The following is a 22,785-nucleotide window of genomic DNA, read 5'->3' on the forward strand; positions in this document are numbered from 1 at the left end:
ACTGGCAAACAAAACATGTTACCAAATGACTAGCTTTGTCTATCCAAACACTTCAGCATATTAAACATTTCAATGACTAGCTTTGTCCTTATAAATTAATGTACACTCGAAACCATTATTCTTAAAAAACACAGTAGAAGCCAAAATGTCAAGAAAGGGAACGTCATGTTTGCAAGTCTGCTAATAAACTTGCAGGAATAAAAAGGAGAAGAAGAAGCGATGTGCGCTCTCCATGCGACAAAGCAGCATTCGCACGTGGAGCAAGCAACAAACTCTCACCAGGCCTCGTGTATTTTATTCATGACACGCGCATGCAATCTGCATTTGCAAAGCATTTATTAATCTGCTTAATTATTTTGCTCACTCTCTCTTCTTAATTTTGAAAAAGTCCAGAAACTGCAACTTGAAAATTATGTTAAATTTTTTTTAATAAGAAAAACGCGATAGATTTCATTCTTAATTTCAATCTAAAATACGGAGGAGTCCGCCAACAACAGAAAGCGCACAAAATGTAGAATTAAAATCTTTGTTTACTTTGGAAGCAAAATTTCGAAACAAAAAAAAAATCAAATAGAAGCCAAAAGTATAGGAACCTAATTTAATTATTAATTATTAATTATTATTATTATTATTTTAAAGGTTAATCCACCTGGATCTCTTTCCCAACAGAAAGGCACATGCCCACACACGCTGTGGAAGTTGAGAAGTTATTTTCTCAACCATTTTATTATAATCCAGTATTTTATTTAGTTAAGTGTACTAATCTTCTAGATTTTAATTTACAAATGCTGAGATGAATCATGAAAACGAAGGCTAGTTATAACTTGTATATATAACTGACATGGTCACCTCACTTTCTAAGCAAATTAGACCAAAACCAGCCCCAAACTGATCATCATCATGCTAGCTTTATCTCCTCCTTTGTTTTCAACCGTTGGATGGCCTTCAGAGGATCCCATAGGTTATGAGCAGAAGTACTTCTACAGAGACAGTTCCAATGATCAAACTGCAGAGTCGTTCCTTCATATCCTTCCATCTCAGCTGCCACAATTTGAGCTCGATCTTTCCACAACTATCAGCGGGGACAATTCCAGCGGTTCCACAGTGGCTAAGAAGCTTAATCATAACGCTAGTGAGCGTGATCGTCGCAAGAAGATTAATAGCTTGTATTCCTCAATGCGTTCACTGCTTCCTGCAGATCAAGCGGTATGTATACAATGATTTCATTCATTAGTATCGAACTGCGTTAGTTTGGTAATTTATCATCGGAAATTTTGCATGTTAAATGTCGTCAGACAATGAATTTGGACTATACATTCAAACAAAAATTCACCTTATCTACATATCTACAGTCCGAATTAATAGTCTGACACAAGTGAAGAAATTTCCCAGTTGTTATTAGTAGATTTCAATACTAAAGACAAGAAAGTACAGAATACTACTGCTACATACTCACATTTGTGAAAATTCCATGTGATTGTTACAGAAAAAATTAAGCATTCCGAATACAATTTCGCGAGTGCTGAAATACATACCGGAGCTCCAAAAGCAAGTGGAGGGACTAATTCGAAAGAGGGAGGAGCTTTTATCAAGAGCTTCTAAGCAAGAAGATGTGATGCAGGAGGAGAAGGACATGAAAAGCACAGCTCCAAGCTCATCATTATCTGCTGTTTCAACCTATCGGCTTAGTGATAGAGAAGTAGCAATTCAAATATCTACCTTGAAGACTCACAACAATCTATTATCTGAGATATTGCTAAATTTGGAGGAGGAGGGGCTTCAAGTACTAAATGCTTCTTTCTTGGAGTCATCTGGAGAGAGGGTCTTCTATAATTTACATCTTCAGGTATGTTAATTTTGTACAACATATTTAGCTTTGTTCCATATAAATAATTTTTTTTACAACGACGAATATCCCTACTTATATATCTTTTCTTCATATTATATACAGGTGGAAAGAAGTTACAGATTAGAATGTGAGAATATAAGCGAGAAGCTCATGTCCTTCTATGCCTGAGAAAAGGCAGGAGTTATTCCCATAGGAATGTTTGGTTCTGATGTGCAGTTTGTAGCAGGTACTTATGGAGAAGATTAGTCTCAACCAATATTTTCAAAGGCGAGGCGTATAGGCGAGGCGTTTTTAGTAGCGCTATGCGAGGCGTAAGCCTTTTGAACATTAAGTTATTTTAATAAGAAAAATTTATGAATAATACAATACGATTAAATTGTACAACTAATTCTTATTCAACTATAACAATCTTTTAAATATAATCAAATATAAGTACTAATTGTCATTCAAAACATAATAATCAATCCCAAAACGTAAGCCAGATGCTCAGAGCCCCTCCTCCTGGACCATCCCCAATCTCTCTAAGCATTTCATTTTTCTTTCTTCTTTCAAGCTGAAGATTTTTCAAAGTTGCGGCACACTCTTTTTTCACATGCTCAGGAACTTTCTTACATGGTTGCATACCGTGATGAGTTTAACCTAAATGATGCTTAAGTCTAAAAATTCCTCCACTGCATCTTTGATCACAAAATGCGCATCTCAAGTATTTTCCCCCCCTCTATTTCTTTTGCATACTTCCACGCAGGACTTCGATTCATATCTATAAAACAATACAATTAATATTTCTAAGATACAAGTGTGATGCATGTACGTCAAAAAAAAAAAAACTAGTATATTTAAAACATATTGAAAAAAAATTATATGAAACTTCAAATTATAGTTTATTACAGTCAAATTATACAAGTATGATGCATGTACGTATAAAAAAAATAAAAATAAAATAAAAATAAAAAAGAAGACTTACTTGCAGTCGAAAGATGAAGAGAATTCTTGAAATTGATGGAGTTATCTGGTAAGGGTAGAAATTAGGGTTGTACACGTACTATACAATATATATATATATATATATATATATAGTCCATGTGTTAATATATTAATTTAGAGAAAAATAAAAAAAAAAAAAAAAGGTAAGTACAAAGCTACAGCCAGTTGGAGTTAGGAAAGAAAAAGAAAGATATTAAAGATATTAATTCTTGCCTATTACAATAAAGGTAAGGAAAAAAAAAAACTAAAACTTGCGGTTTTTTTTTTTCAAAACACACTCCAAGTGAAATGACGTCGTTTCACTATAAGATTGTTTTTAAAACTCTGCAACCAAAACGACGTCGTTTCGTCACAAACCTATAAAAAAAAAAATCGAGTCGTCTCCCTCTCGAGTTCATCTTCCTCAAAAAAAATTTGCGAACTTTCAATTTCTTCTGTTTCAGAAGATTCCAGATCTGGTACGCCTTGCAACGCCTTCTCACACTTTCGGCGCTAAGCGTGCAACTCGCGAAACAGTCGACGCCTCGGCGTTTTCCTCCCGCTTGCGCCGACGCACACTCCGACGAGCGCGAAGGCATGCCTTTGAAAACACTGGTCTCAACCATAGGAGTATGAACGAAACAAAAGTAAATTTTAGACAATGCCATGTAAATACTAGTTGAAAATTGGAAGCCATGATCAGAAGGCATGGCAACAAAACTACAAAAAAAGTAGTCATTTGGGACCAATTTTTTCCTAGGGACTCCAAATATCCTCGGAATAAACACTATTTCCGACAACAAAGTACCATATGTTGGAAATACCGAGTGTTCACTATTTCCGACACCCAAATTGCCCTCAGAAAAGAGTTCTTTTACCGTTGGAAATAACTGATTTTTGACGGCAAAAATTGACAATCTGTCCTCACATCAACAGCTGACAACACAATAGAGGGGGAAGTTATTAAGTCCATAAAAACCCTTGACTCAAACGTGCTTCGACTTTGGGATTGAAACCTTCAAAAATCTATTGGACTTTTCGCCACATGTGATAAAACCATGACGAGGAAGGATACCTAAAAAACATATCTTCATAGCCCTTCCAACTTTCTTAATTAAAACGGATCTCCATCTTATTGAGCAAAACCCATAATCTCTTTCCCCAAAGCGTTCGTGTTTTGAGCGAGGAAGCACTTTAATATGAACTTCTTGACCAAATCTTCCCAAGTAGTGATAAATCGGCAGTGAGAGAGTTGAGGAAGGGATAAGTCAGAGTCTGACTTGCTCTTCACTTACTAATCCCATCGGAATGGAAAGTAACACACATATGTTGAGGAATTCTTTCAAGTAGTTAAATCTAATAATGATTGACCGAAAAACTAATTTGTTATCCCTTTTTACTGTCATAATTAAATTAACTTTAAATTAGACAAAGAATTTCTATCATTTTTACTATAAGAGTGATTAATCATGACTCATGATGATTACCTGTAATCACAATACCGCCCTTATTATGGAGTCCCGCTCTTGAAAAATGAAGCAGCAGTGTGATTGATGATTTTTTGAGGGATCCACTCTTGTTTTGATTCCTATAATTAGGGGTGGACATTAATTCGGCCGGCTGACTAAACTGGCCCAAGCAAACCATCATAGTTGGTTTGGTTTGATTTTGACCTAAAGAGAATTCAAACGGTTTAAAAAGAAAACTGGACTATAATGGTTTGATTTGGTTTTGAGTTTTGACAAACGGACCTAAACTAAACCCGACGATCTACTTGTTTATTTATATTTATTTTATTTTATATTACATGTATAGTCCTTTCTTTCGATAATAATTATATAAGGATGTTGAATGTAGGTTTGATGAAACTTAAGTTATTGATATTTGAATTTTAATTATATTAGTGTGTTAAATTTTAGGATGGTTTGATATGCTAGAAATGAGACAAAATAATAATAATAATTGTGCTTACAAACTTAAAATAAAAAAGAATTGGGCTTAGGCCCAAATTGAACCAAAATGTCTTAAATTGGGCTGGTTCGGTTTCCATTCTTACTTCTTCAATATCGAATTGAACTAAACTGTTTTATTTTAATTGGTTTGGTCACGAATTTTGAGGTGAAACCGATTCGATCCGGACCATGCCTACCCCTGGCCCTCTATTGAGAGATCTCTCAAATAATTTTATTTAAGAGACACCCTTTAGGGTACCCTACGAAATTTTTTTTTAACTATTCAAACCATCTATTTTTTAAGTCTTCATTTACATATCATCCCTTGCAAAAAATTAGACAAATCGAAAACCGTTTAAACATCTAATTGTGTTAAACAAAACCAACGAACACGATGCTTAAAGAAAGTACTAAAATTTTAATAATTTAATTGCGTGCTCAAGTGATATCAGATTCAAGTGATTTTTTGTAGAGATGATCTTTGAATCAATATCTGCAAAATAGACAGTGTGGATTAGTAAAATACAATCTAGAGTGAGCCTTACAAGGGTGTCACTCAATGGAAGATCTCTGTATATATATATATATATATACATAATAGGATATATAATTGATACACTCCATACTAATACCTAACTTAATCGGGTTGCTAAATCTTAACACAAATTCTCTACACAACGAAAAACCCTAAGAATTCATATAAAACTAACTATGCAAATATTTACAAAAACCCCTTGAGTGTATCACTGAAATTGTGTTATATAAAAATTATATTTTATCCATAAAATTATTTTTTTATTTTAGATTAATAAAATAAATGAATCATTAAAAAATGCAAACGAGACAGAACATTGATTTTAAATCTATCTATGGATTGAAGTCAAAATAATCTAGTTACAACCATACGTAACATTTTTGTTTTAGGAAAACATAAAGTAATAACTTACAAAAAAACTACATTTTTAGTTCAGTTAAATAACATTGACATTCTAAAATAATAAATAAATCAATAATAAATATTATTAACGAAAACGTTTAAATCCCTAATTCTTAAACAAGTTTTTATTCATCAATTTAATGGTTTCATAAAAAAATATTGCATTTAATTAACTCATTCAATCTCAACGATTGAATAAAAATAGGTTATTATGATTTCAAATAAGCCGCTATGGTGAAATCGATAGACACACTGCTCTTAGGAAGCAATGCTAGAGCATCTTGGTTCGAGTCCAAGTGGTGGCATGGCATCTTCTAAAAGAGTAAGTCCTATATTGAATTCAATATTCCCGATTTCAATTCCTATAATTGCGGGAACCCCTTTTAATAATTTTTATGATATTTTCAACTTTAGAGCATATATTAACTCATATATCCTTTTCTATCATTTCAATATAATTACAATTCATTTGATAACTTTATTAGAACATGAAATCATAGGACTATATAATTCGTCAGAAAAGAATATGATAGTTAATATATATATGAGCTTAGCTAACGTGGAAAGATACTCAATGAGCTTATATTGAAATTAATTAATGCACACTTGAAAATCATCTGCACAGGAAAAACACAGTGCAAGGGAAAATGTCAACAAAGCAAACGTCATTTGTTGCTTGTGTGAAATATATAGACATACAAATGTTTGTTTCTGCATATAAGGAGGATGTGCGTGCGGTCTCCATGGGACACAGCAGCTTATACACGTGGAATAAGTAGCAAACTCCGGCGTGGCCTCGTGTATGATAATGCTTGACACGCGCTGTCTGCACTTCCAACTATTTGTGAATCTTGTAAGAAATCTCACCAACTATTTTCCTTTGCAGTTTTGACCTCAGCCAAACCCGACACAATTTTTTGTTTTTTTTTGTTTTTCTTTTATACAGATAAGATTTTATTTTAATTTAATCTAAACTGCGGATAAGAGGATTTGAACTCGGATATAGAGTGAAGAGCATATTTACTGTAACCTACTTGAGTAAACTCATGTCCACGAGAGCGAGACCATATTTTTTCTCTTGGAAAAGAACCCACGGAGCATTTAATTGCCCTTTGTATTTCCAACTGCCCAAAGAGGAGCTTGCAGGAACATGAAATGCATTTGAAAAAACAAAACTCTCATCTTTTATATCAACATTTCTCAACTCCAAGTATTCGAAAACAAAGTTGGGAATTTTAACAATATATAACATGTTTATACAACCCAACTCTAGAGCCCTCAAAGATAAAACGACACTAGATCATATTATGTTGTAATTGATGTGTTCTTAATACATGAATTATAAATTATAAATTTAAAAAACTATCACACTATAATGAACGAATTAATGTGGCAAAAAAGTACAATCCCTCTAGTGTTACTCAAAGAACGAAACTGCAATATCATCGCCTCTATGCATAAACATTCAGAGTGAGAGATAACTAATTATCATGACTTATTTGGGTCTCTATCTTTATGTTTTCCAATTGGATTTTCATCTGTTTTACTCGAGTTCGAACTATAACGCTAATTGAACTTAACTCTCCGAATTAAATTTCAGCCAAGTTACCACCCGAATTCATTGAAACATCCAATTTCAAAATTTTGGAATTTCATCCACATTTCCATCCAAGAAATCAGGTATCCTTCACGTGACTTATTACTTGAGTTTATTATTATTATTACTATTAAAGGCTGAACTCTAAACCTTAATACTAATAATACATAAGGTTAAGCCACGTAGATCGCTACCCCAACAAAGGGCACATGCCCACACACAGTGGAAGTGGACAAGTCATTTTCACAACCATGTTATTGTAAAGCATATTTTCATTTTTTTAAAGAAAAAAACCAATATTTTAATTAACAAATGCTGAGATGAATCATGAAAACGACGGTTGTTTGTATATATGGATGACATGATCATCTCACTTGCTAAGAAAATTTGGCCAAAACGCAGCCCCAAATTAACTGATCATCACATAATGCTAGCTTTATCTCCCCCTTTGTTTTCAACCATTGCATGGCCTTCAGAGGATCTCTTAAGTCATGACCAGAACTACTTCAACAGAGACAGTTCTATTGATCAGAGTGCAGAGTCCTTCCTTCATATCCTTCCATCTCATCAGCCACAAGTTGACCTCGATCGTTCCACTACTATCAGCCGCGACTACTCCGGTGTTTCCACAATGGCAAAGAAGCTTAACCATAATGCTAGCGAGCGTGACCGTCGCAAGAAGATGAACAGCTTGTATTCCTCACTGCGTTCACTGCTTCCTGCCGATCAAGGGGTACGTACAAAATGATGATTTTATTCATTAACATCGAACTTCATTAGTTTCCCCATTTCTCTTGTCAGATATTTGGCATATAATATATCGGCAGACTATGAATTTGGACTGTGGACAGTGGATTCAAACAAAAACTCACCTTATCTACATGTACAGCCCGAATTAACAGTCTGACAACATATGTAACCTATATGACAAAAGGAAAACTTTGGGAGTATTAGTAACTTTCAATTTTAAACACAAGAAAGTAATGAACACTACGTACTCACAGTTGTGAAAATTCCATGTGATTGTTACAGAAAAAGTTAAGCATTCCAAATACAATTTCGCACGTGCTGAAATACATACCAGAGCTTCAAAAGCAAGTGGAGGGATTAATTCAAAACAGGGAGGAGCTCTTATCAAGAGCTTGTAAGCAAGAAGCTGCAATGCATGAGGAGAAGCAAATAAAAGCACAGCTCGGAGCTCATTATCTGCCGTTTCAACCAATCGGCTTAGTGATAGAGCAGTAGCAATTCAAATATCTACCTTGAAGACCCACAACAATCTATTATCTGAGATATTGCTAATTTTGGAGGAGGAGGGGCTTCAAGTTCTAAATGCTTCTTCCTTCCAGTCATCTGGAGGGAGGGTCTTCTATAATATACATCTTGAGGTATGTTAATTTTGTACAACATATATTTAGCTTGCTTCGATCTAACTAATATGTTTACAAAGTGCCACAACTAACCAATATCTTATATATTATATACAGGTGGAAAGAGCTGACAGATTAGAATGCGAGAATTTAAGCGAGAAGCTCATGTCCTTCTATGCGTGAGAAAAGGCAAGAGAGTTATTTCCATAGGAATTTTGCATGTAAAGTACTGGTTGAAAGTACCCAACCTTCATTGGTGAACAGGCCAAAAATGGGTAGACAATTTGTTATGTCGACAGGAACTCCCCGATATCGTCTCTACACCTATCAGAACATATGCATAAGTGTATGATTTACAAGTTATGTGTCATACATTTTAATCTAACAAAGTTCACTTGATAATTATCCTGGATCAAATTAAAGAAAAATTGAATCTTTTATTAGTAATCCATATAAGAGAGCATAACCTGCACCTCGCATATCAGTAATCTGTCTTAAAAATACAACTGCTGAAAACACCATAAAGGGAAAAGTAATAAGTTCATGACAAAAGTTGGCCTACTTTGTTTACTAATTGGCTTTTCCTAGAAGCATCACGAGATGTTGAGAAAACCAGCATGAGGACTGTAAAACATTGATTGCAATCTGAAAGGTCAATCCGTAAAATATTCATCTTGTTAGTTGAAGTGATCTAATTTTTTTACAGACATTTTCTTTTGATTTGTTGGTGGAATCAGAAGCTTCTTCTTTTACCCCAAATGGCCTTAGCCTCAGAAATAGACCAAGTACTTGAGAATGTCTAATAGACTGAATGAATGAACAATAACTTGCGCCCCGCATAATCTAAACCCTTGAGTTGAAACAACCTCACTCCATGCTCAGCTTTGATGCTTCAGTCGCATTGGAAGAGAAAAAAAGCATTTGCTGCATTTACTATCAGCAAGTCTTATAACAGGCTAAAATATCTTTGTTTTTTGGCCTCTTGTTCTTTACTCTTTATTTTCCACACAATTTTGTTTGGCATGTTCTTTCCTGGAAAGGACACCTTGCAAACCTCGTTGTTAATTACTTCTACTTTTTGAGTTTTAATTTCAGAACTCAAAAAGGAAAGCATGATTATTACATCTTTGTGTTGGATGCTTTGTTAGGCCTTCTAGGCCTTCTTGTTGTATGGGCTCTGCCCTTTTCTTGCACGTTCTTTGTTTTGTTCGGCTATAATGCTTTGTTAGGCACCTAAAAACACATCTTCTTCTTCATCTTCTTGTTAGGCAAAGGATTCATTAGTGTAGTGGTTTGGAGCAATTGTTCTACCCAGAATAGATCTTGGGTTCGAGTCCTTGCATCCATGCAGTTTGTGTGTGTTTAGTATATTATTACACATTCTCAATAGGAAAGGTCCAGGTCCTCACAAAAACATCTTGTTAAAATTGGCATTTCCTTCTCCACTCTTTTTTTTTTTTTTTATTCTGCCTGCCAACGTTGTACAGCTGTGTTTGGACTTCCCAAACAGCTGATGTGGGTGGTGTTTTTCTGCATCATGCCTCTACTTTTCTGACAAATTTGTGCCATGTTTGGCAATGGATAGTACTAGCCTCAATCTGGTCATAATGCAATATCCCAAAACCATTTCTTTCGATCTCCACAATCTGCTATGGTAAATATATCCACAATTGTCCAATGAGTCAAATCCCTGTTTTCTAAAACCTTCCAATGAGTCAAATCCCAGTTTTCTACAACCTTTGGTCCATCTCCAACCCGAGGGGTGGAAACCCAAATTTTCAGTTTTGAGTTCAAAATTCTTCTCCAATCCATGTATTTTGGGGGTTGGAAATTTGAAAAATGTCAAATTTAGGGTGAATTCCAATCCAAGTCTTCCCTGGACTAGTATTTTATGTGGAGCCCAATAGCCAACTGTGCAGCCCATGTGAAAGGAGAAAAAAAGCGGGCCCTGTGCTGCAGACTAATGTCGACCACTCACCTCCTTTCCATGTGACAAGTGTCATGGCACATGAAGGAGGCGTTGAAATCCAACGGCTCCATTTTGAAAGCTCCTGATCCTTTATATAAAAAATACCAACAGCTATTCCAAAGAAGTTGATGTTTCCCATTTTATTTTATTTTTAATTCCAACATCTATATATAATCAATGGCCACGATTATTTTTAGGCAATCTTGACGGGAAAAATTCACATCCAACGGCTGAAATTTAAATCCAATGGTCAAATAATTTGTATAATTAATCTAAATTAGATCTAACCTCAAAACTCATCCCAAACTCTATAAATACCCATCTTTTTGTTATACTTGCTTTTATTCTTTAAGTCAAAATTATTTTTGGATTTTTTTTAGATCAAAATGTTTAGAAAATTAAATTATGAATGTTGAAACAAAAATAATGTCAAGAAAAATTAACAATAAAATAAATATTATGGAAACCATTTTGAAACAATTTAATAAAGTTGTGAACTCAAATTATGAGTCAAGGTTGGAGGAAAAAATAATTTGAGTCTTAAAAATACATGAATAGTTGTATTTTAAAGGGTGAAAATTTGAGTTTAGCCTCAACATGGTTGTAAATGGTCTTAGAGCATCTTATGAACATCAAATTTAAATTTGATGGCTGAAATTTGTCTTACACAGCTTTACACTCTATGTCAAATTAAATTATTATTTTATTACATTTTATTGTTGATTCATTTTTAATTAAAAAGAATAGAAAAGAAAAAATAATAAAATATTCATTTGACATCTTGCTTTTGGGATGTCAAAAATAACATCTCAACCTCTAGCCTTCATTCCACATCAACTTTGACACATCGGTTGGAGTGATGTGAGATGTTATTTATAGCTGTTAAATATCTATGTGGCATGTTTGACACATCGGTTAGACTGCTTTGTTAAGTGCTTGCAACTATATGAATACAACCAAGGGCGGAAACATGAATTTTTCAATGGGTGGGCTAATTAAAGTTGTTTAGCTTAAAATCTAAGGACCAATGTTTGGATACTTACTGTTTCTATAGTTTTTCTAGAAATATATTAAAGTACAGATTGGGATAAAATAGTAAAAGGTTGAGAGTTAAAATCATGAGTGTTTATTAAGAGATTATTTTATTAATTGAGCAAACAAATTAAATATATTATGATTATATGCCTACAAAAATTGAGTAGACAATGGGTTACAAAACTACATTTGAGTGGGTTACTAAATTTTTATGGGATGAATAACATTAAAATATATGTAACTACATAGAGCCCATGGTAGCCCTCTACCTAGATGAATACAACAAAGAACAAATCCACCATAAAAATGAAGCTAATGCCATCTTTAGGTGAGGAGGGCAATATTCAGGCACGGGCAATACTTAGGTGAGGAGGGCCATCTTTAGATAATGCCACCAAGCCTCATTAACATTGACAAAAATAATGTCAAGAAAAATTAACCCATTTTGAAACAATTTAATAAAGTTGCGAACTCAAATTATGAGTAAGGTTGGAGGAAAAAAGAATTTGAGTGAATAGTTGTATTTTAAAGGGTGAAAATTTGAGTTTAGCCTCAATATGGTTGGAGATGGTCTTACAAGTTTTTCCTCTTTCATGTTAAATGCTACATTTGCCACTATACTTCACTTTAGCTGAGATGACACAAATGCAACTATATGAATAAAACAAAGAACAAATCCACCATAAAAATGAAGCTAATGCCATCTTTAGGTGAGGAGGGCTATATTCAAGCACGGGCTCCATTTAGCCCTCTAATAAATGATTTTATAAGAAATAGTGTCAAGCTACATTTTAACTATCTCCAGTTACAAATGGCTAAATTTAATATTTTAATAGTTTTTAGTCTATTATTTAAATTTATTAGTTAATTTAATTAAACTACTATTTAATCCTATTTAAAATACATTTTAGAGGATAAAAATATTATGGGATAGGATTTTGACATCCACATGTCGGCACGTGATTAGCCCTATAGATTTATGATTAGATTTTTTCTTGTTTTAAAAACAACTTAAAATTTACTTTAAATGGAAAAGGATGAAGGATAGTTTGTAAAATAATGAAGAGATTGTGAGAAATTATGTAAAATGATGAAATTGGGAAAGGATAATATGTAAAATGATGAAGATGTTGTGAGAAATTATATAAGAATATTTATACAAAAATTTAGAATTTTTTTTTCAGATTTAAATAAAAAGCTAGTTAATGTCACCTAACGGCTAGGTGATGTCAGCTGGGCCCTATCCAATTATTTAGCCTGGGCCACATGTGCCCTCATTTTAGGAATTGCCCATTTGTGTAGCCCTCTCTTATTTTTGTAGCCCTTTGTATATCTCACTCTTGGAGATGGATTTTGGGCTATGTTTGAGGATAAAGCCCTCACTTGTAGATTGCCTAAAGGTCTTCATTTTGAACATACGTCTCAAAGCTTTATTTTGAAGTGCTACCTACAATGGCTCCTTCTCCTCGCCAGAAAATTGATCATGAAGGTCCAAACTTTTCTGCTACAACTCTCCAGTTTTTGAACATGATCCTAAACGAGACTTCTTCTAGAGACAAAAAAAAACTTGTACGCAAACCGAATTCTCTCTCTTTAACCATATGTATGTACTGATTTGCAAGTGCATATACTTCTTTTTTTCTTAGCCGAGGACTTCAATTAAAAGAGAAGCTAATAGATTGCTTTATGAAATAGCTACACGATAGGTTTTTGTTTTGTGCAGACGGTTCCCAAGACATTTCTGGACAAATATGGATAGCATCTATCAGATCAAATACAACTTGAATTCCCAAGTGGTTCAGAACGGAAAATCAAACTCAGAAGATGTAATAGTGAGGTTTGGTTTGAAAATGGTTGCCCAGAGTTCTCAGAGTTTCTCAGAGTTTAGTTTTCCCATACGAAGGGAACTCAAAATTCCACATTTTGATATTTGATGAAAGCGGCATAGAGATTAAAAATCCCAGATTGAAGAAACTAATGAAGAAGACGAATGACGAAGTCTGTTGAAAGTTTGGAGTATTTTCCACTCTGCCCAAAAACCCAGATTGAAGAAACTGGTCTACATGATGATGATAAGTCTGTTGAAAGTTTGGAGTACTTTCCACTGCCCAAAAACAAAGCACACAAAAGGTTAAGGTCCTCTGCCATCTCCTCTGCCTCAAGAGAAAAACAGAACAAATCCCCACTCTTCATCCAAGTCATCATCTTCTTCATCTTCATCTTTGACGGTTAACGTAAAGCTGCCAACAAGTTCCTCTCAAGCCACCCATTCTTCAAAGTCATTCTGGAGCCGTCCCTTAATATGGTAAGGGTCATTGCCAGCAAATAATTATACAACGAAGAAACAGCAAACCGCATCTTTCGGCAGCTTTAACATTAGCTCAAAGATGAAGATGAAGAAGATGATGACTTGGATGAAGATGTTTCACTTGACCTTAACATGTTTTCCTTTTTCATCTAAAAGTTGGTATGAATAACTCAAACTCAAAGGAAATTAACCAGCTGCATGCCGCAAGTATAATCTTTATATCAGGGTGCACATATTTTATACATGAACATCTTAATTTGAGGAAGTAATTAATTGTAGAAAATTCCAAAGATGGTTGTGATGGAATATGTCATGGCGGGCACAATATTCCTTGAGGTTCCAGATGGTGCAGTTTGAGTAAAACTGACTAGTTCATTCGATGGAGAGATTTGGTTGCAAAAGGACTCCTTCGACAAAGCATGGTTGAGAACTTTTTCAGCTGAAGATCAAGAATGAAGCATGACAGGGAAAATAGAACTCATGGTAAGTTCACCTAGTAAGCTTCCTTAGCCTGCCTACTTTCAGTGACTTGTCATGGTTTTGAATCATGGGAGCTATAAACAGGTGCTGATCACGGAGGAAAGTCTACACACTGAGATCAAAAGCTCCTTCGACATTGAGAACTTTTGCAAAGACAGAACTTGAAGATTTAGCCTGCTGAAATATGAGAATCCATTTTTTGTGATGAAAATGCATCCATCATACTTATCAACTCACCTGGTAAGCAACCCTAAGAGGTTAGGAGAGAAATGAGCTGGGCACAATATTTTATATATATTTAAAAAATAATAATTCTTTATATTTTTGGTTTGGTTTGGTTTTGCTTATTTTGTGTATTCTTATGTTTGCAGCCAATAAGTGTACCTTTTGCCAACAAACACCTGTGCAAGAGGTGTTTCAGACGTAACCCTACAGATCTCAGATGAGAGATCTTGGCCAGTCAAGTGCATTATCACTGTATACAATGGGAGACCAAGTACAAGATTCCACAATTTTGGTTGGGGAGCATTTGTGAAGGAAAATCATTTGGAAGAAGGTGATGCCTGTATGTTTGATACAATTCCAAAATGTGCTGAGCCTTATAAATCTTATGTTTCTAGAATGGTAAAAATTAGAAGGAAGTAAAAGAAAAGGCAAATCAACATGTCAAGATCGTGTTTTCTAAATGGTTTGAGAAAGGGAGGATCCTACGAAAATGCAGATGCATAGGATGTGCTGACCTAAAAATAAAAAAACCCTAGACCAGAATACACTTTGAGTTTGAGAGTATGGTCCTCCAAGTGTGGTCCTTATTTTTTCAATTGTTTCGATTAGATCTTTAAATTTTTAAGTGAAGCAATGAGATCTTTTGTGCACCATAATCATGATTTTGTTATCAAAGTTTTGATGCGGGCCACTGTTTACTGATATGGCGTCAAAGGACAGTACAGAGCATATAACCATACAGCTTTCCTGCCACCCACACCCATCCGTATTATAGTCTATATACGATATAATAAGTCCATTTTTCCGAATTTGAGCATTGAAATTGCTTACAGTGAGCTCAACTAAAATCAGGATTACTAACATTACTAACTGCAGTAGTTCAAATTCTTCGTTTTCTCAGGATATAGCAAATCATTATTGTGATGGAGGAGTAAACTACATTGCTTCAATTCGAAACATAAGAGGACATGGTCAAAACAACTGAAAAGAAAAACAAGTTATTGTGGCATATTGTGATCACTAGTTCTCTTCACAGTAACAAGGAGAAGAGAAATTTGTTAGAGATGAAAATCAAGTCCAATTTATAACATATTGAATAATAAAAAATCAACCCATGTTATCAAACTGTTTATTTCATTTATAGCAAGACTTCAAAATGCAGCATTAAAATTTCAACTTACTGAAGCAAGTTCTCCAATGACAATTGCTCTGTTTTGCATCCTTCTCAAAAAGTTCACATGCACATCGAGCATGTTGTTCCCAACGATCAAGTGCCTCAAGCTGATGAACACTTAATGCAGTGGCACGGAACTCTTCAAAATCCATTCTTCTGTATTGAAGTCCATTTAGCTGTCATGGAAGAAATAACCAGTCAGTAGTTTTACAACCTATGAGGCCTAACACCATAGAAAAAGTCATGGAACATCGAAGCAAAACAATTAGGAACCAATTTATTACCGATGCAATGAGATCCAATAGTGCAAACTTCTCCTACAGATAAAAGAATGATCTACAGTCAATGTCTAAGATAAGGCCTGCCACAAAATGAAATGTTAATTATATATATGCCAAAATTTCAAGTCATGAACAATATAAAACATACAAAAACAAGAAAATTAAAAACACAATTAGGCACACATAAAGAAGTATAATTTGGATGAAGCGGTGGAGTATCAGATGATAACACCTTAGCAGACCCTGTCCTTTCCCCTACTTTTAACAGGCCTTGATGGGTTCATTGAGTCATCATTATAATTATGGAATACTAACAATTATTTTCAACTTTTAAAATGTTTTAGAACACAGAAACAAGAATCCTATTCATCAAGAAAATATATAAATTTCTTAAGACCAAGAATCTGATTCAGCATGGGCAAAATTCGAGAAAAAGTTCTCTTTCTTTTGTCAACATATACACACCCTTCAAGCAGCCTTTTAAAGGGATGACGATCGCATATAAGCCTTCATGAGTCTAAATATTAAAATATCAAGAGGCACTTTTACATCATTATAATTCCTCATCCAAGGATGACCTGCCAACAAAAGATTATGGTCAGTGACTCAGGAAAGTGATGGCGGAAACTTAGAACATAATAGAGATAGGGAAAACTCACTTAAAGTCTGCGCTGCAGTCATTCATTTCTGAGGGTCCTTGTTCAACAAGCATTTAACAACATCCTTTGCTTCAAGAGATAAAGAAGGCCAAAGTGCTTCATCAAATCTGGGATCAGCTTTCAACACCGCCCGAAAAGTCCCAAACTCAGTCCGTGCCCAAAATGGGCAACTACCACATAAAAGAATATATGATATTACACCTATACTCCAAACATCAGCCTCTGTACTATAAGATCTATGTAGAACCTCAAGGGTGACGTAGTATGCGCTTCCAACAATATCATTAAGCCTCTCATCTGTAAGCCAGAGTGAGTATTAAAATCCCACGCCAAACTCCAAAGACTGAGACATTGATAATAAGAAAGAGCTGGATTATTCAAGAAAGGAAAACCTGGTTTGGCAAAATCTGATAAGCCAAAATCAAAGGCTTTCAACTGGGAATTCTCATCCTTAGTGGAATACAAAGAGTTCTGATAATAAAAATGAAAATAGAACATTAGTTTAATACAAATATAATTACATACAGAAAGCACAATCAATATATCAAGTAGACCAGAACTTCTAGCTTTAATGATGGATATCTGACATATGTACCAAGGCATCTTGCTCAGCAATAAGACAGACATCAGTTTTCTTGTGAACTAGTTTTAAATTGTTAGGAGGAAACCCTACACTTCCCACATAAAACTTCTTTTGAACAAACTCACAAAAGATACCATATGGACCAAGAAAATATAGGTCAAGACTCAGATTTTTTCTTCAGTTCTTCAAAAACACCTGTTAAAGAAACAGCTGGGAACCAACTACAGCCCCGAACAGCAATGACATCAAAAGATGGCAGGCCAAAGAGATTGATAGGATTTTCATCACACCTAATGAACCAAACATAATGAACTGTTTAGCAAATGCACTGAGAGATATGCCATGCCACCATGATATGACATGGGCGGCTCATCGATCTGGTCTAAGTCCGAGCTTCCATCAAACTAGTTCAGTTGGGCAAAAGGAATGAAGCCTTTCAGCTTTAAGCCGGAACCCAGCTCAAGCAAGGGACCTTTTATAGCCACCTCTAAAATACGAAGAAATATATATATAACAAAAGAGAAAGATAAACTTAACCATTTGGCTTGTTCCCCAGACGTATGACAACAACGAATTGAATGAACAAAATCACTCAGCTTATTCTTGAAAATTTAAAACCCAATTATGAATACAAACTAAGTACCTTGAATGGTATTGTGATCGGAAAGCATCCTCGATTACAACAAGAAAGACCATTACTAGGACTAGGACGTCCCTAGGCAGGGGAAACCAAAAGCATCCTCAGCCACAAGGCTTGCAACACTAGAGGAGGGCAAGACTCCAAAATACAAAAACGGAAACAATAAGAGAGATCCCAAACAGGAAAGAGCATCTGCTACCACATTTTGTTCTCCATAAACATGGCAGATATTGCCCCTACAGTTTTGTCTTCTTTCCCATTTCTTGAAGAAGAAGTTCATATTCTTGTTCTGTATAAGAGCCAAAAGTGTCACTTCCAATTGCTTCAGACTCATTTGAGCAAGCCACTTTAGCACTGAAGTATTTTATCTGACAATAATGACAATCAAGGTGATTGTGCATTTCGACATGCTATTCATCATTTACTTTGCCAGCCAAAAAGATTGCAATCAGCTTGAACGTTTTCCATCATTTTTTCTCCCTTTAATAAGATAATGTTTGCCATTATTTATCCCCCTGCAGAAGCTCTTACCCCACTATTTGGAAGGAGGCCGTCCTTAGCCATGTCACTAAGCACATTAAAAACTTCATCCATATTTCCTTCTTTATGGTTGATGTCAACAAGTAGTTTTGCAAGTTCAGCATCAGAAAGCTGACAGCTTCTCAGTGTGTTCCCTATGACTTGACTCAATTCATTGTTCATCCCCTCTGTGAAAAGTGCTTTAACCAGCGCAATAACCGTCACAGTATGCGGAACAAATCCAGAATGCAACATTTCCTTGTACAAATTATATGCCTTCTGAACATTTCCACCCTTACAATGACCATGAATAATAACATCATAAACTGCTTCGTTAGGCCTGTGTCTTCTCTCAACCATTGTCTCAAAAACTTGGTCTGCCTCGTTCATCAAACCCTTCATACAGAATCCCTTTACAAGGGCTACCACACTCTTAAATTCACCATTAGTGCAGTTCTCTATTAGTGTATTATATGTGACACCATCAGGGACAGATTCCTCGTAGAACAACTTGAGCAGAAGCCTCTTTGCTTCCCTCGTCCGAGCTTGTTTGTTAAGTCCATTAATAAGCACACTGTAGGTAACAACATCAGGTAGGAAACCTTTTTGTATCATTTCATCATTCAACTGAAGAGCCTTATTTAAATCACCTTCCACACAGTAAGCATTGATCAATGTTGTGTATGTAAATTCATCAGGAGGCATACCCATACTCAACATTTCTTTGAATAGATCACAAGCTTCAATTAGTCTTCTTTGCTGGCAGACACCTTGAATGAGTGATGAATAGGTAACAGCATCAGGTGATACACCCTTCTTCACCATCTCCAGCTTCATTCTAAATGCGCTCTCCAATTCCTGATGCCGACAAAACCCAGTTATAATAGTACTATAACTTATGACATCAGGGGACAACCCTTTCCCTGTCATATCTTGTAGGATTCCAATGGCATCTTCCATCCTCCCCAATAAGCAGTATCCATTGATAAGTGCATTGTAAGTCACAACCGAAGGTGAGAATCCATTCCCAGTCATTTCCTTCAGAATATCATAAGCTTCATTTAAGAACCCCTGTTGGGAGAATCCATCAATCAATGTAGTATACGTCCTCTGATTTGGACGAAGTCCCCTAACATGCATCTGATCGAAAAACTCCATTGCTCGATTCAAATTCTTAGCCTTACACATAGCATTAATCAATGCTGTATAAGTGACAACATTTGGAGACAAGCCATTCCTCCGCATCTCCTCTTGCAGAAGAAGTGCTTGGTGAAAATTATCTTCCTTGCAATACCCACTAATAAGTGTATTACAAGTCACCTCATCAGGAACAAAACCTTTTCTTTTCATCTCCTCGAGAACCTGACTTGTCTCGTTCATCCTCCCTTCTCGACACAACCCATTGATTACCACATTATATGAAATCAAATTTGGCTCCAAACCCTTCAACGCCATCGATCTCAACAGTTCAAATGCCTGATCAATCTTCTTCAATTTGCAGTATGCGTCAATCAACGTATTGTAAGTAACCACATTCGGCAAACATCCATTTCTTTCCATTTCACCAAAAAAGTACAGCCCCATTTTCAAATTCCCTGCTCCACTAAAACCCCTAATCAAAATGTTGTAAGTATAAACATTCGGGGAGACCCCATTCCTAATCATCTCACTAAACACCTCCTCAGCAAATTGAACAGACCCTTTTGACCTAATTATTGCATCTAAAATTGCATTATATGAAAGCACACCAGGTATAAATCCATGAACTTTGGCTAAATGAACAATATTCAGAGCCTTATCAATGAAATTCAAGTGAGAGTAAGACTTCACCACCAAGTCAAAAACCGCCGAGCTCGAATTGCAGATATGCAAGGAGTCACTGAGGCACTGAAAGACCAAATTGCCCCTGTCGTCGATGGAATTGACGGCAACGTCCTCGGCGAGGGCTTGGGCGCTCTTGTACAGCTTGAAGCGAGTGAGGATGTGGAGGGCGAGGCACTTGCATTGGAAGGTGAAGAAACCATGGTTTCGAGCCCAACTGAGGAACTTGAGGGTTAGGGGCTGGTCGAATTGGGACTTTTGGAGTAAATAGGAGGCTGCCTCGGGGGTAAAACAGGAAGATAGTGAATTGAGATTGTGGGGATGGCGTTTGAGGTATGTGATTGCTTTTTCTGCGAGCAGGGTGTCGGAGGGAGCACAGGGGAAGGAAGAGGACTTGGGAATATGAGGTTTCAGGAGGGGCATTTCCGGAATTGAAGAAGTTAGAGGTTTATCAGAAGCGCAACGGGAAGAGATTTCATGAAACCCAGAACTGATTCAACTGAATGAAATTTTCAGAAACTGAGAATTTTTGGTAGGTGGCTGACAACGTCTATAGTGCACCTTTGGTCTTTTATGAAGCATGTGCGTTGCACATGCTAATTGATTTCTTTAAAAAATTAAAGAAAACCTGCCATAACAGGTCAAGGTGATGGGTTTTTTCTCTAAAAAAAAACCTCTACTACTGAACTTGGTGCGTCTGCTGGTGTTGAAGGTGACCATCAACTTAATTGGGTTTCAGTTGTTTCCTAAGGTTTAAAGCACTGGGTACCACTGGGTTTGAAGCTTTCAAAGGTTAGTATTGAGCAATCTCACATATCTCTTGCTAAGCCCTAACTAGCCTCACCTCTTTTTAAGTTAATTATGTTTATGAGTAAACCTTAATCTCACATATCTCTTGCTAAGCTCTAACTAACCTCACCATTTTTTAAGTTACTTTATGTTTGTGGGTAAATCTTAATCTCACCTAAGTTTTGTACCAAATTTGAATTTAATTTGTTTAGGTAGGTAACCTTATTCTAAATTGTAAAATTTGCATGAAAGTCAGTAGTATTGCAGTTTTACCTTTTATACAAACAACAACTATTGTAATATTATGTATGAGAATTTCCTTGGATGTATAGAAGATGATTTATTGGAACACGAAAATACAATTGCATAAGGGTCATGCAATTCAGAGCTCCCTGTTTGGCAATTGGCATATGTGTTGACATGTTACTTCCCAATTGAGTTTGTTTGATATGACTGGAGAGAATGCAATTTCATATATGGTTCAATAAAAACCAGTTTGACAGTTGAAATATGAGTTGACATGTTATTTTTTAAGGTTTATTCGATATAATTGACTAAAATTCAATTATATTGGGTTCATGCAATTTGTTTCTATGATTTGGCAATTGCATATAGGTTGAAATGTTTTGTGGTGAACATTCCTTCATTGATTGTCAGCTATTTCCTTAAGGTTTAAGCATTGGATTTGAAGTTTTGTTAGGGTAGTAATGAGGAATCGCATATTATCTCTTGATAAACCCTAAACTTTTGTAAAATTAGTATTGCAAATATGACCTATGTTTTGCTAAACCCTGACCTCACCTCCTAAGTTAATTTTTGAAAACCTAATATGAATTTAATTTCTGTAGGTGGGTAACCTTATTCAAAATTGTAAAATTATCATTAAAGTCAATAGGATGAGAACAACAATTAAAAGAGTTTCGTAATGTCTTAGAATTACATTGGATATGTAGAATGTGATATATTGGAGCACGAAAATGCAATTGTCTAGGGGTAATGCAATTTCATATCACCTGGTTGACAATTAACATATGAGATATGTTATTTTTCAATTGAGTTTATTTGATATTACTAATTTTGTTTTGTTTAATATGTTGTATTCTTGGATTTTCTAACTATGTAATGAATTGAAAGATTTAAAAATAATGGGTGGTAACCTAATATGAATTTAATTTCCTTTACATATTATTAAAATTGTAAAATTTTCATGAAAGTTGATAGAATGAGAATAAGCATTGAAATAGTTTTGGATGCCTGAGAATTACGTTGGATGCATAGAGGGAGATATATTAGAGCACAAATATGCAATGCCTTAGGGTCCTGCAATTTCATATCTCCTTTGGCAAATGCATATGAGTTGAAATGCTATTTTCCCATTGAGTTTGTTTGATATAGTTTGACAATTTGCATAAGAGTTGACATGTTATTATTTTCGATTGAGTTTATTTGATATGATAAAATGTTTTTCTCGTTTAATGTAGGTTCATCATTAATTGGAACTATAAAATGATGGGAAAGACCAGTGATGTGCATAATAAAGGCAAAGGGCCAAAAACAATAAAAGACCAGTCAAAGACGGTGATTGGTCGCAAGGCCAGTTATTTTAATTATTTGTAAGTGTTAAATGTCTCTTC

General features: G+C 35.2%; 2 protein-coding genes and 1 pseudogene across 6 annotated transcripts; 2 read left to right on the top strand and 1 right to left on the bottom strand.

Moving 5' to 3' along the window:
- Nucleotides 1-876: 876 nt before the first annotated feature.
- Nucleotides 877-2,217, top strand: LOC103341394 (transcription factor ORG2-like). The gene is made up of 3 exons (XM_008244908.3): nt 877-1,206; nt 1,487-1,846; nt 1,952-2,217. The coding sequence occupies exons 1-3, from the start codon at nt 901-903 to the stop codon at nt 2,015-2,017; spliced, it is 732 nt and encodes a 243-aa protein (XP_008243130.2). The 5' UTR covers nt 877-900; the 3' UTR covers nt 2,018-2,217.
- A 5,508-nt stretch (nt 2,218-7,725) lies between these two features.
- Nucleotides 7,726-9,070, top strand: LOC103341393 (transcription factor ORG2-like; annotated as a pseudogene). The gene is made up of 3 exons (XR_016122468.1): nt 7,726-8,031; nt 8,331-8,686; nt 8,786-9,070. The product of XR_016122468.1 is annotated as a transcription factor ORG2-like (transcript).
- A 4,256-nt stretch (nt 9,071-13,326) lies between these two features.
- On the bottom strand, nt 13,327-20,872 carry LOC103341392 (pentatricopeptide repeat-containing protein At5g39710-like). 4 transcript variants are annotated; one of them, XM_016796576.2, is made up of 7 exons: nt 18,026-20,872; nt 17,192-17,270; nt 16,800-17,096; nt 16,606-16,718; nt 16,144-16,220; nt 15,867-16,035; nt 13,327-13,776 (listed from the first exon to the last, which is right to left on the bottom strand). In XM_016796576.2, the coding sequence occupies exon 1, from the start codon at nt 20,783-20,785 to the stop codon at nt 18,530-18,532; it is 2,256 nt and encodes a 751-aa protein (XP_016652062.2). In that variant the 5' UTR covers nt 20,786-20,872; the 3' UTR covers nt 13,327-13,776; nt 15,867-16,035; nt 16,144-16,220; nt 16,606-16,718; nt 16,800-17,096; nt 17,192-17,270; nt 18,026-18,529. The 4 variants fall into 4 exon arrangements, with proteins under 4 accessions (XP_016652062.2, XP_088899547.1, XP_088899548.1 ...); XM_089043421.1 differs by lacking the exon at nt 13,327-13,776 and adding an exon at nt 14,625-14,697; XM_089043422.1 differs by lacking the exon at nt 13,327-13,776 and having other exon boundaries at nt 15,668-16,035; nt 16,144-16,208.
- Nucleotides 20,873-22,785: the final 1,913 nt, after the last annotated feature.

Source organism: Prunus mume, linkage group LG8 (genome assembly GCF_029339155.1).
Source record: "Prunus mume cultivar Tortuosa linkage group LG8, ASM2933915v1, whole genome shotgun sequence".
In the NCBI taxonomy this organism is placed as follows: Eukaryota; Viridiplantae; Streptophyta; class Magnoliopsida; order Rosales; family Rosaceae; genus Prunus; species Prunus mume.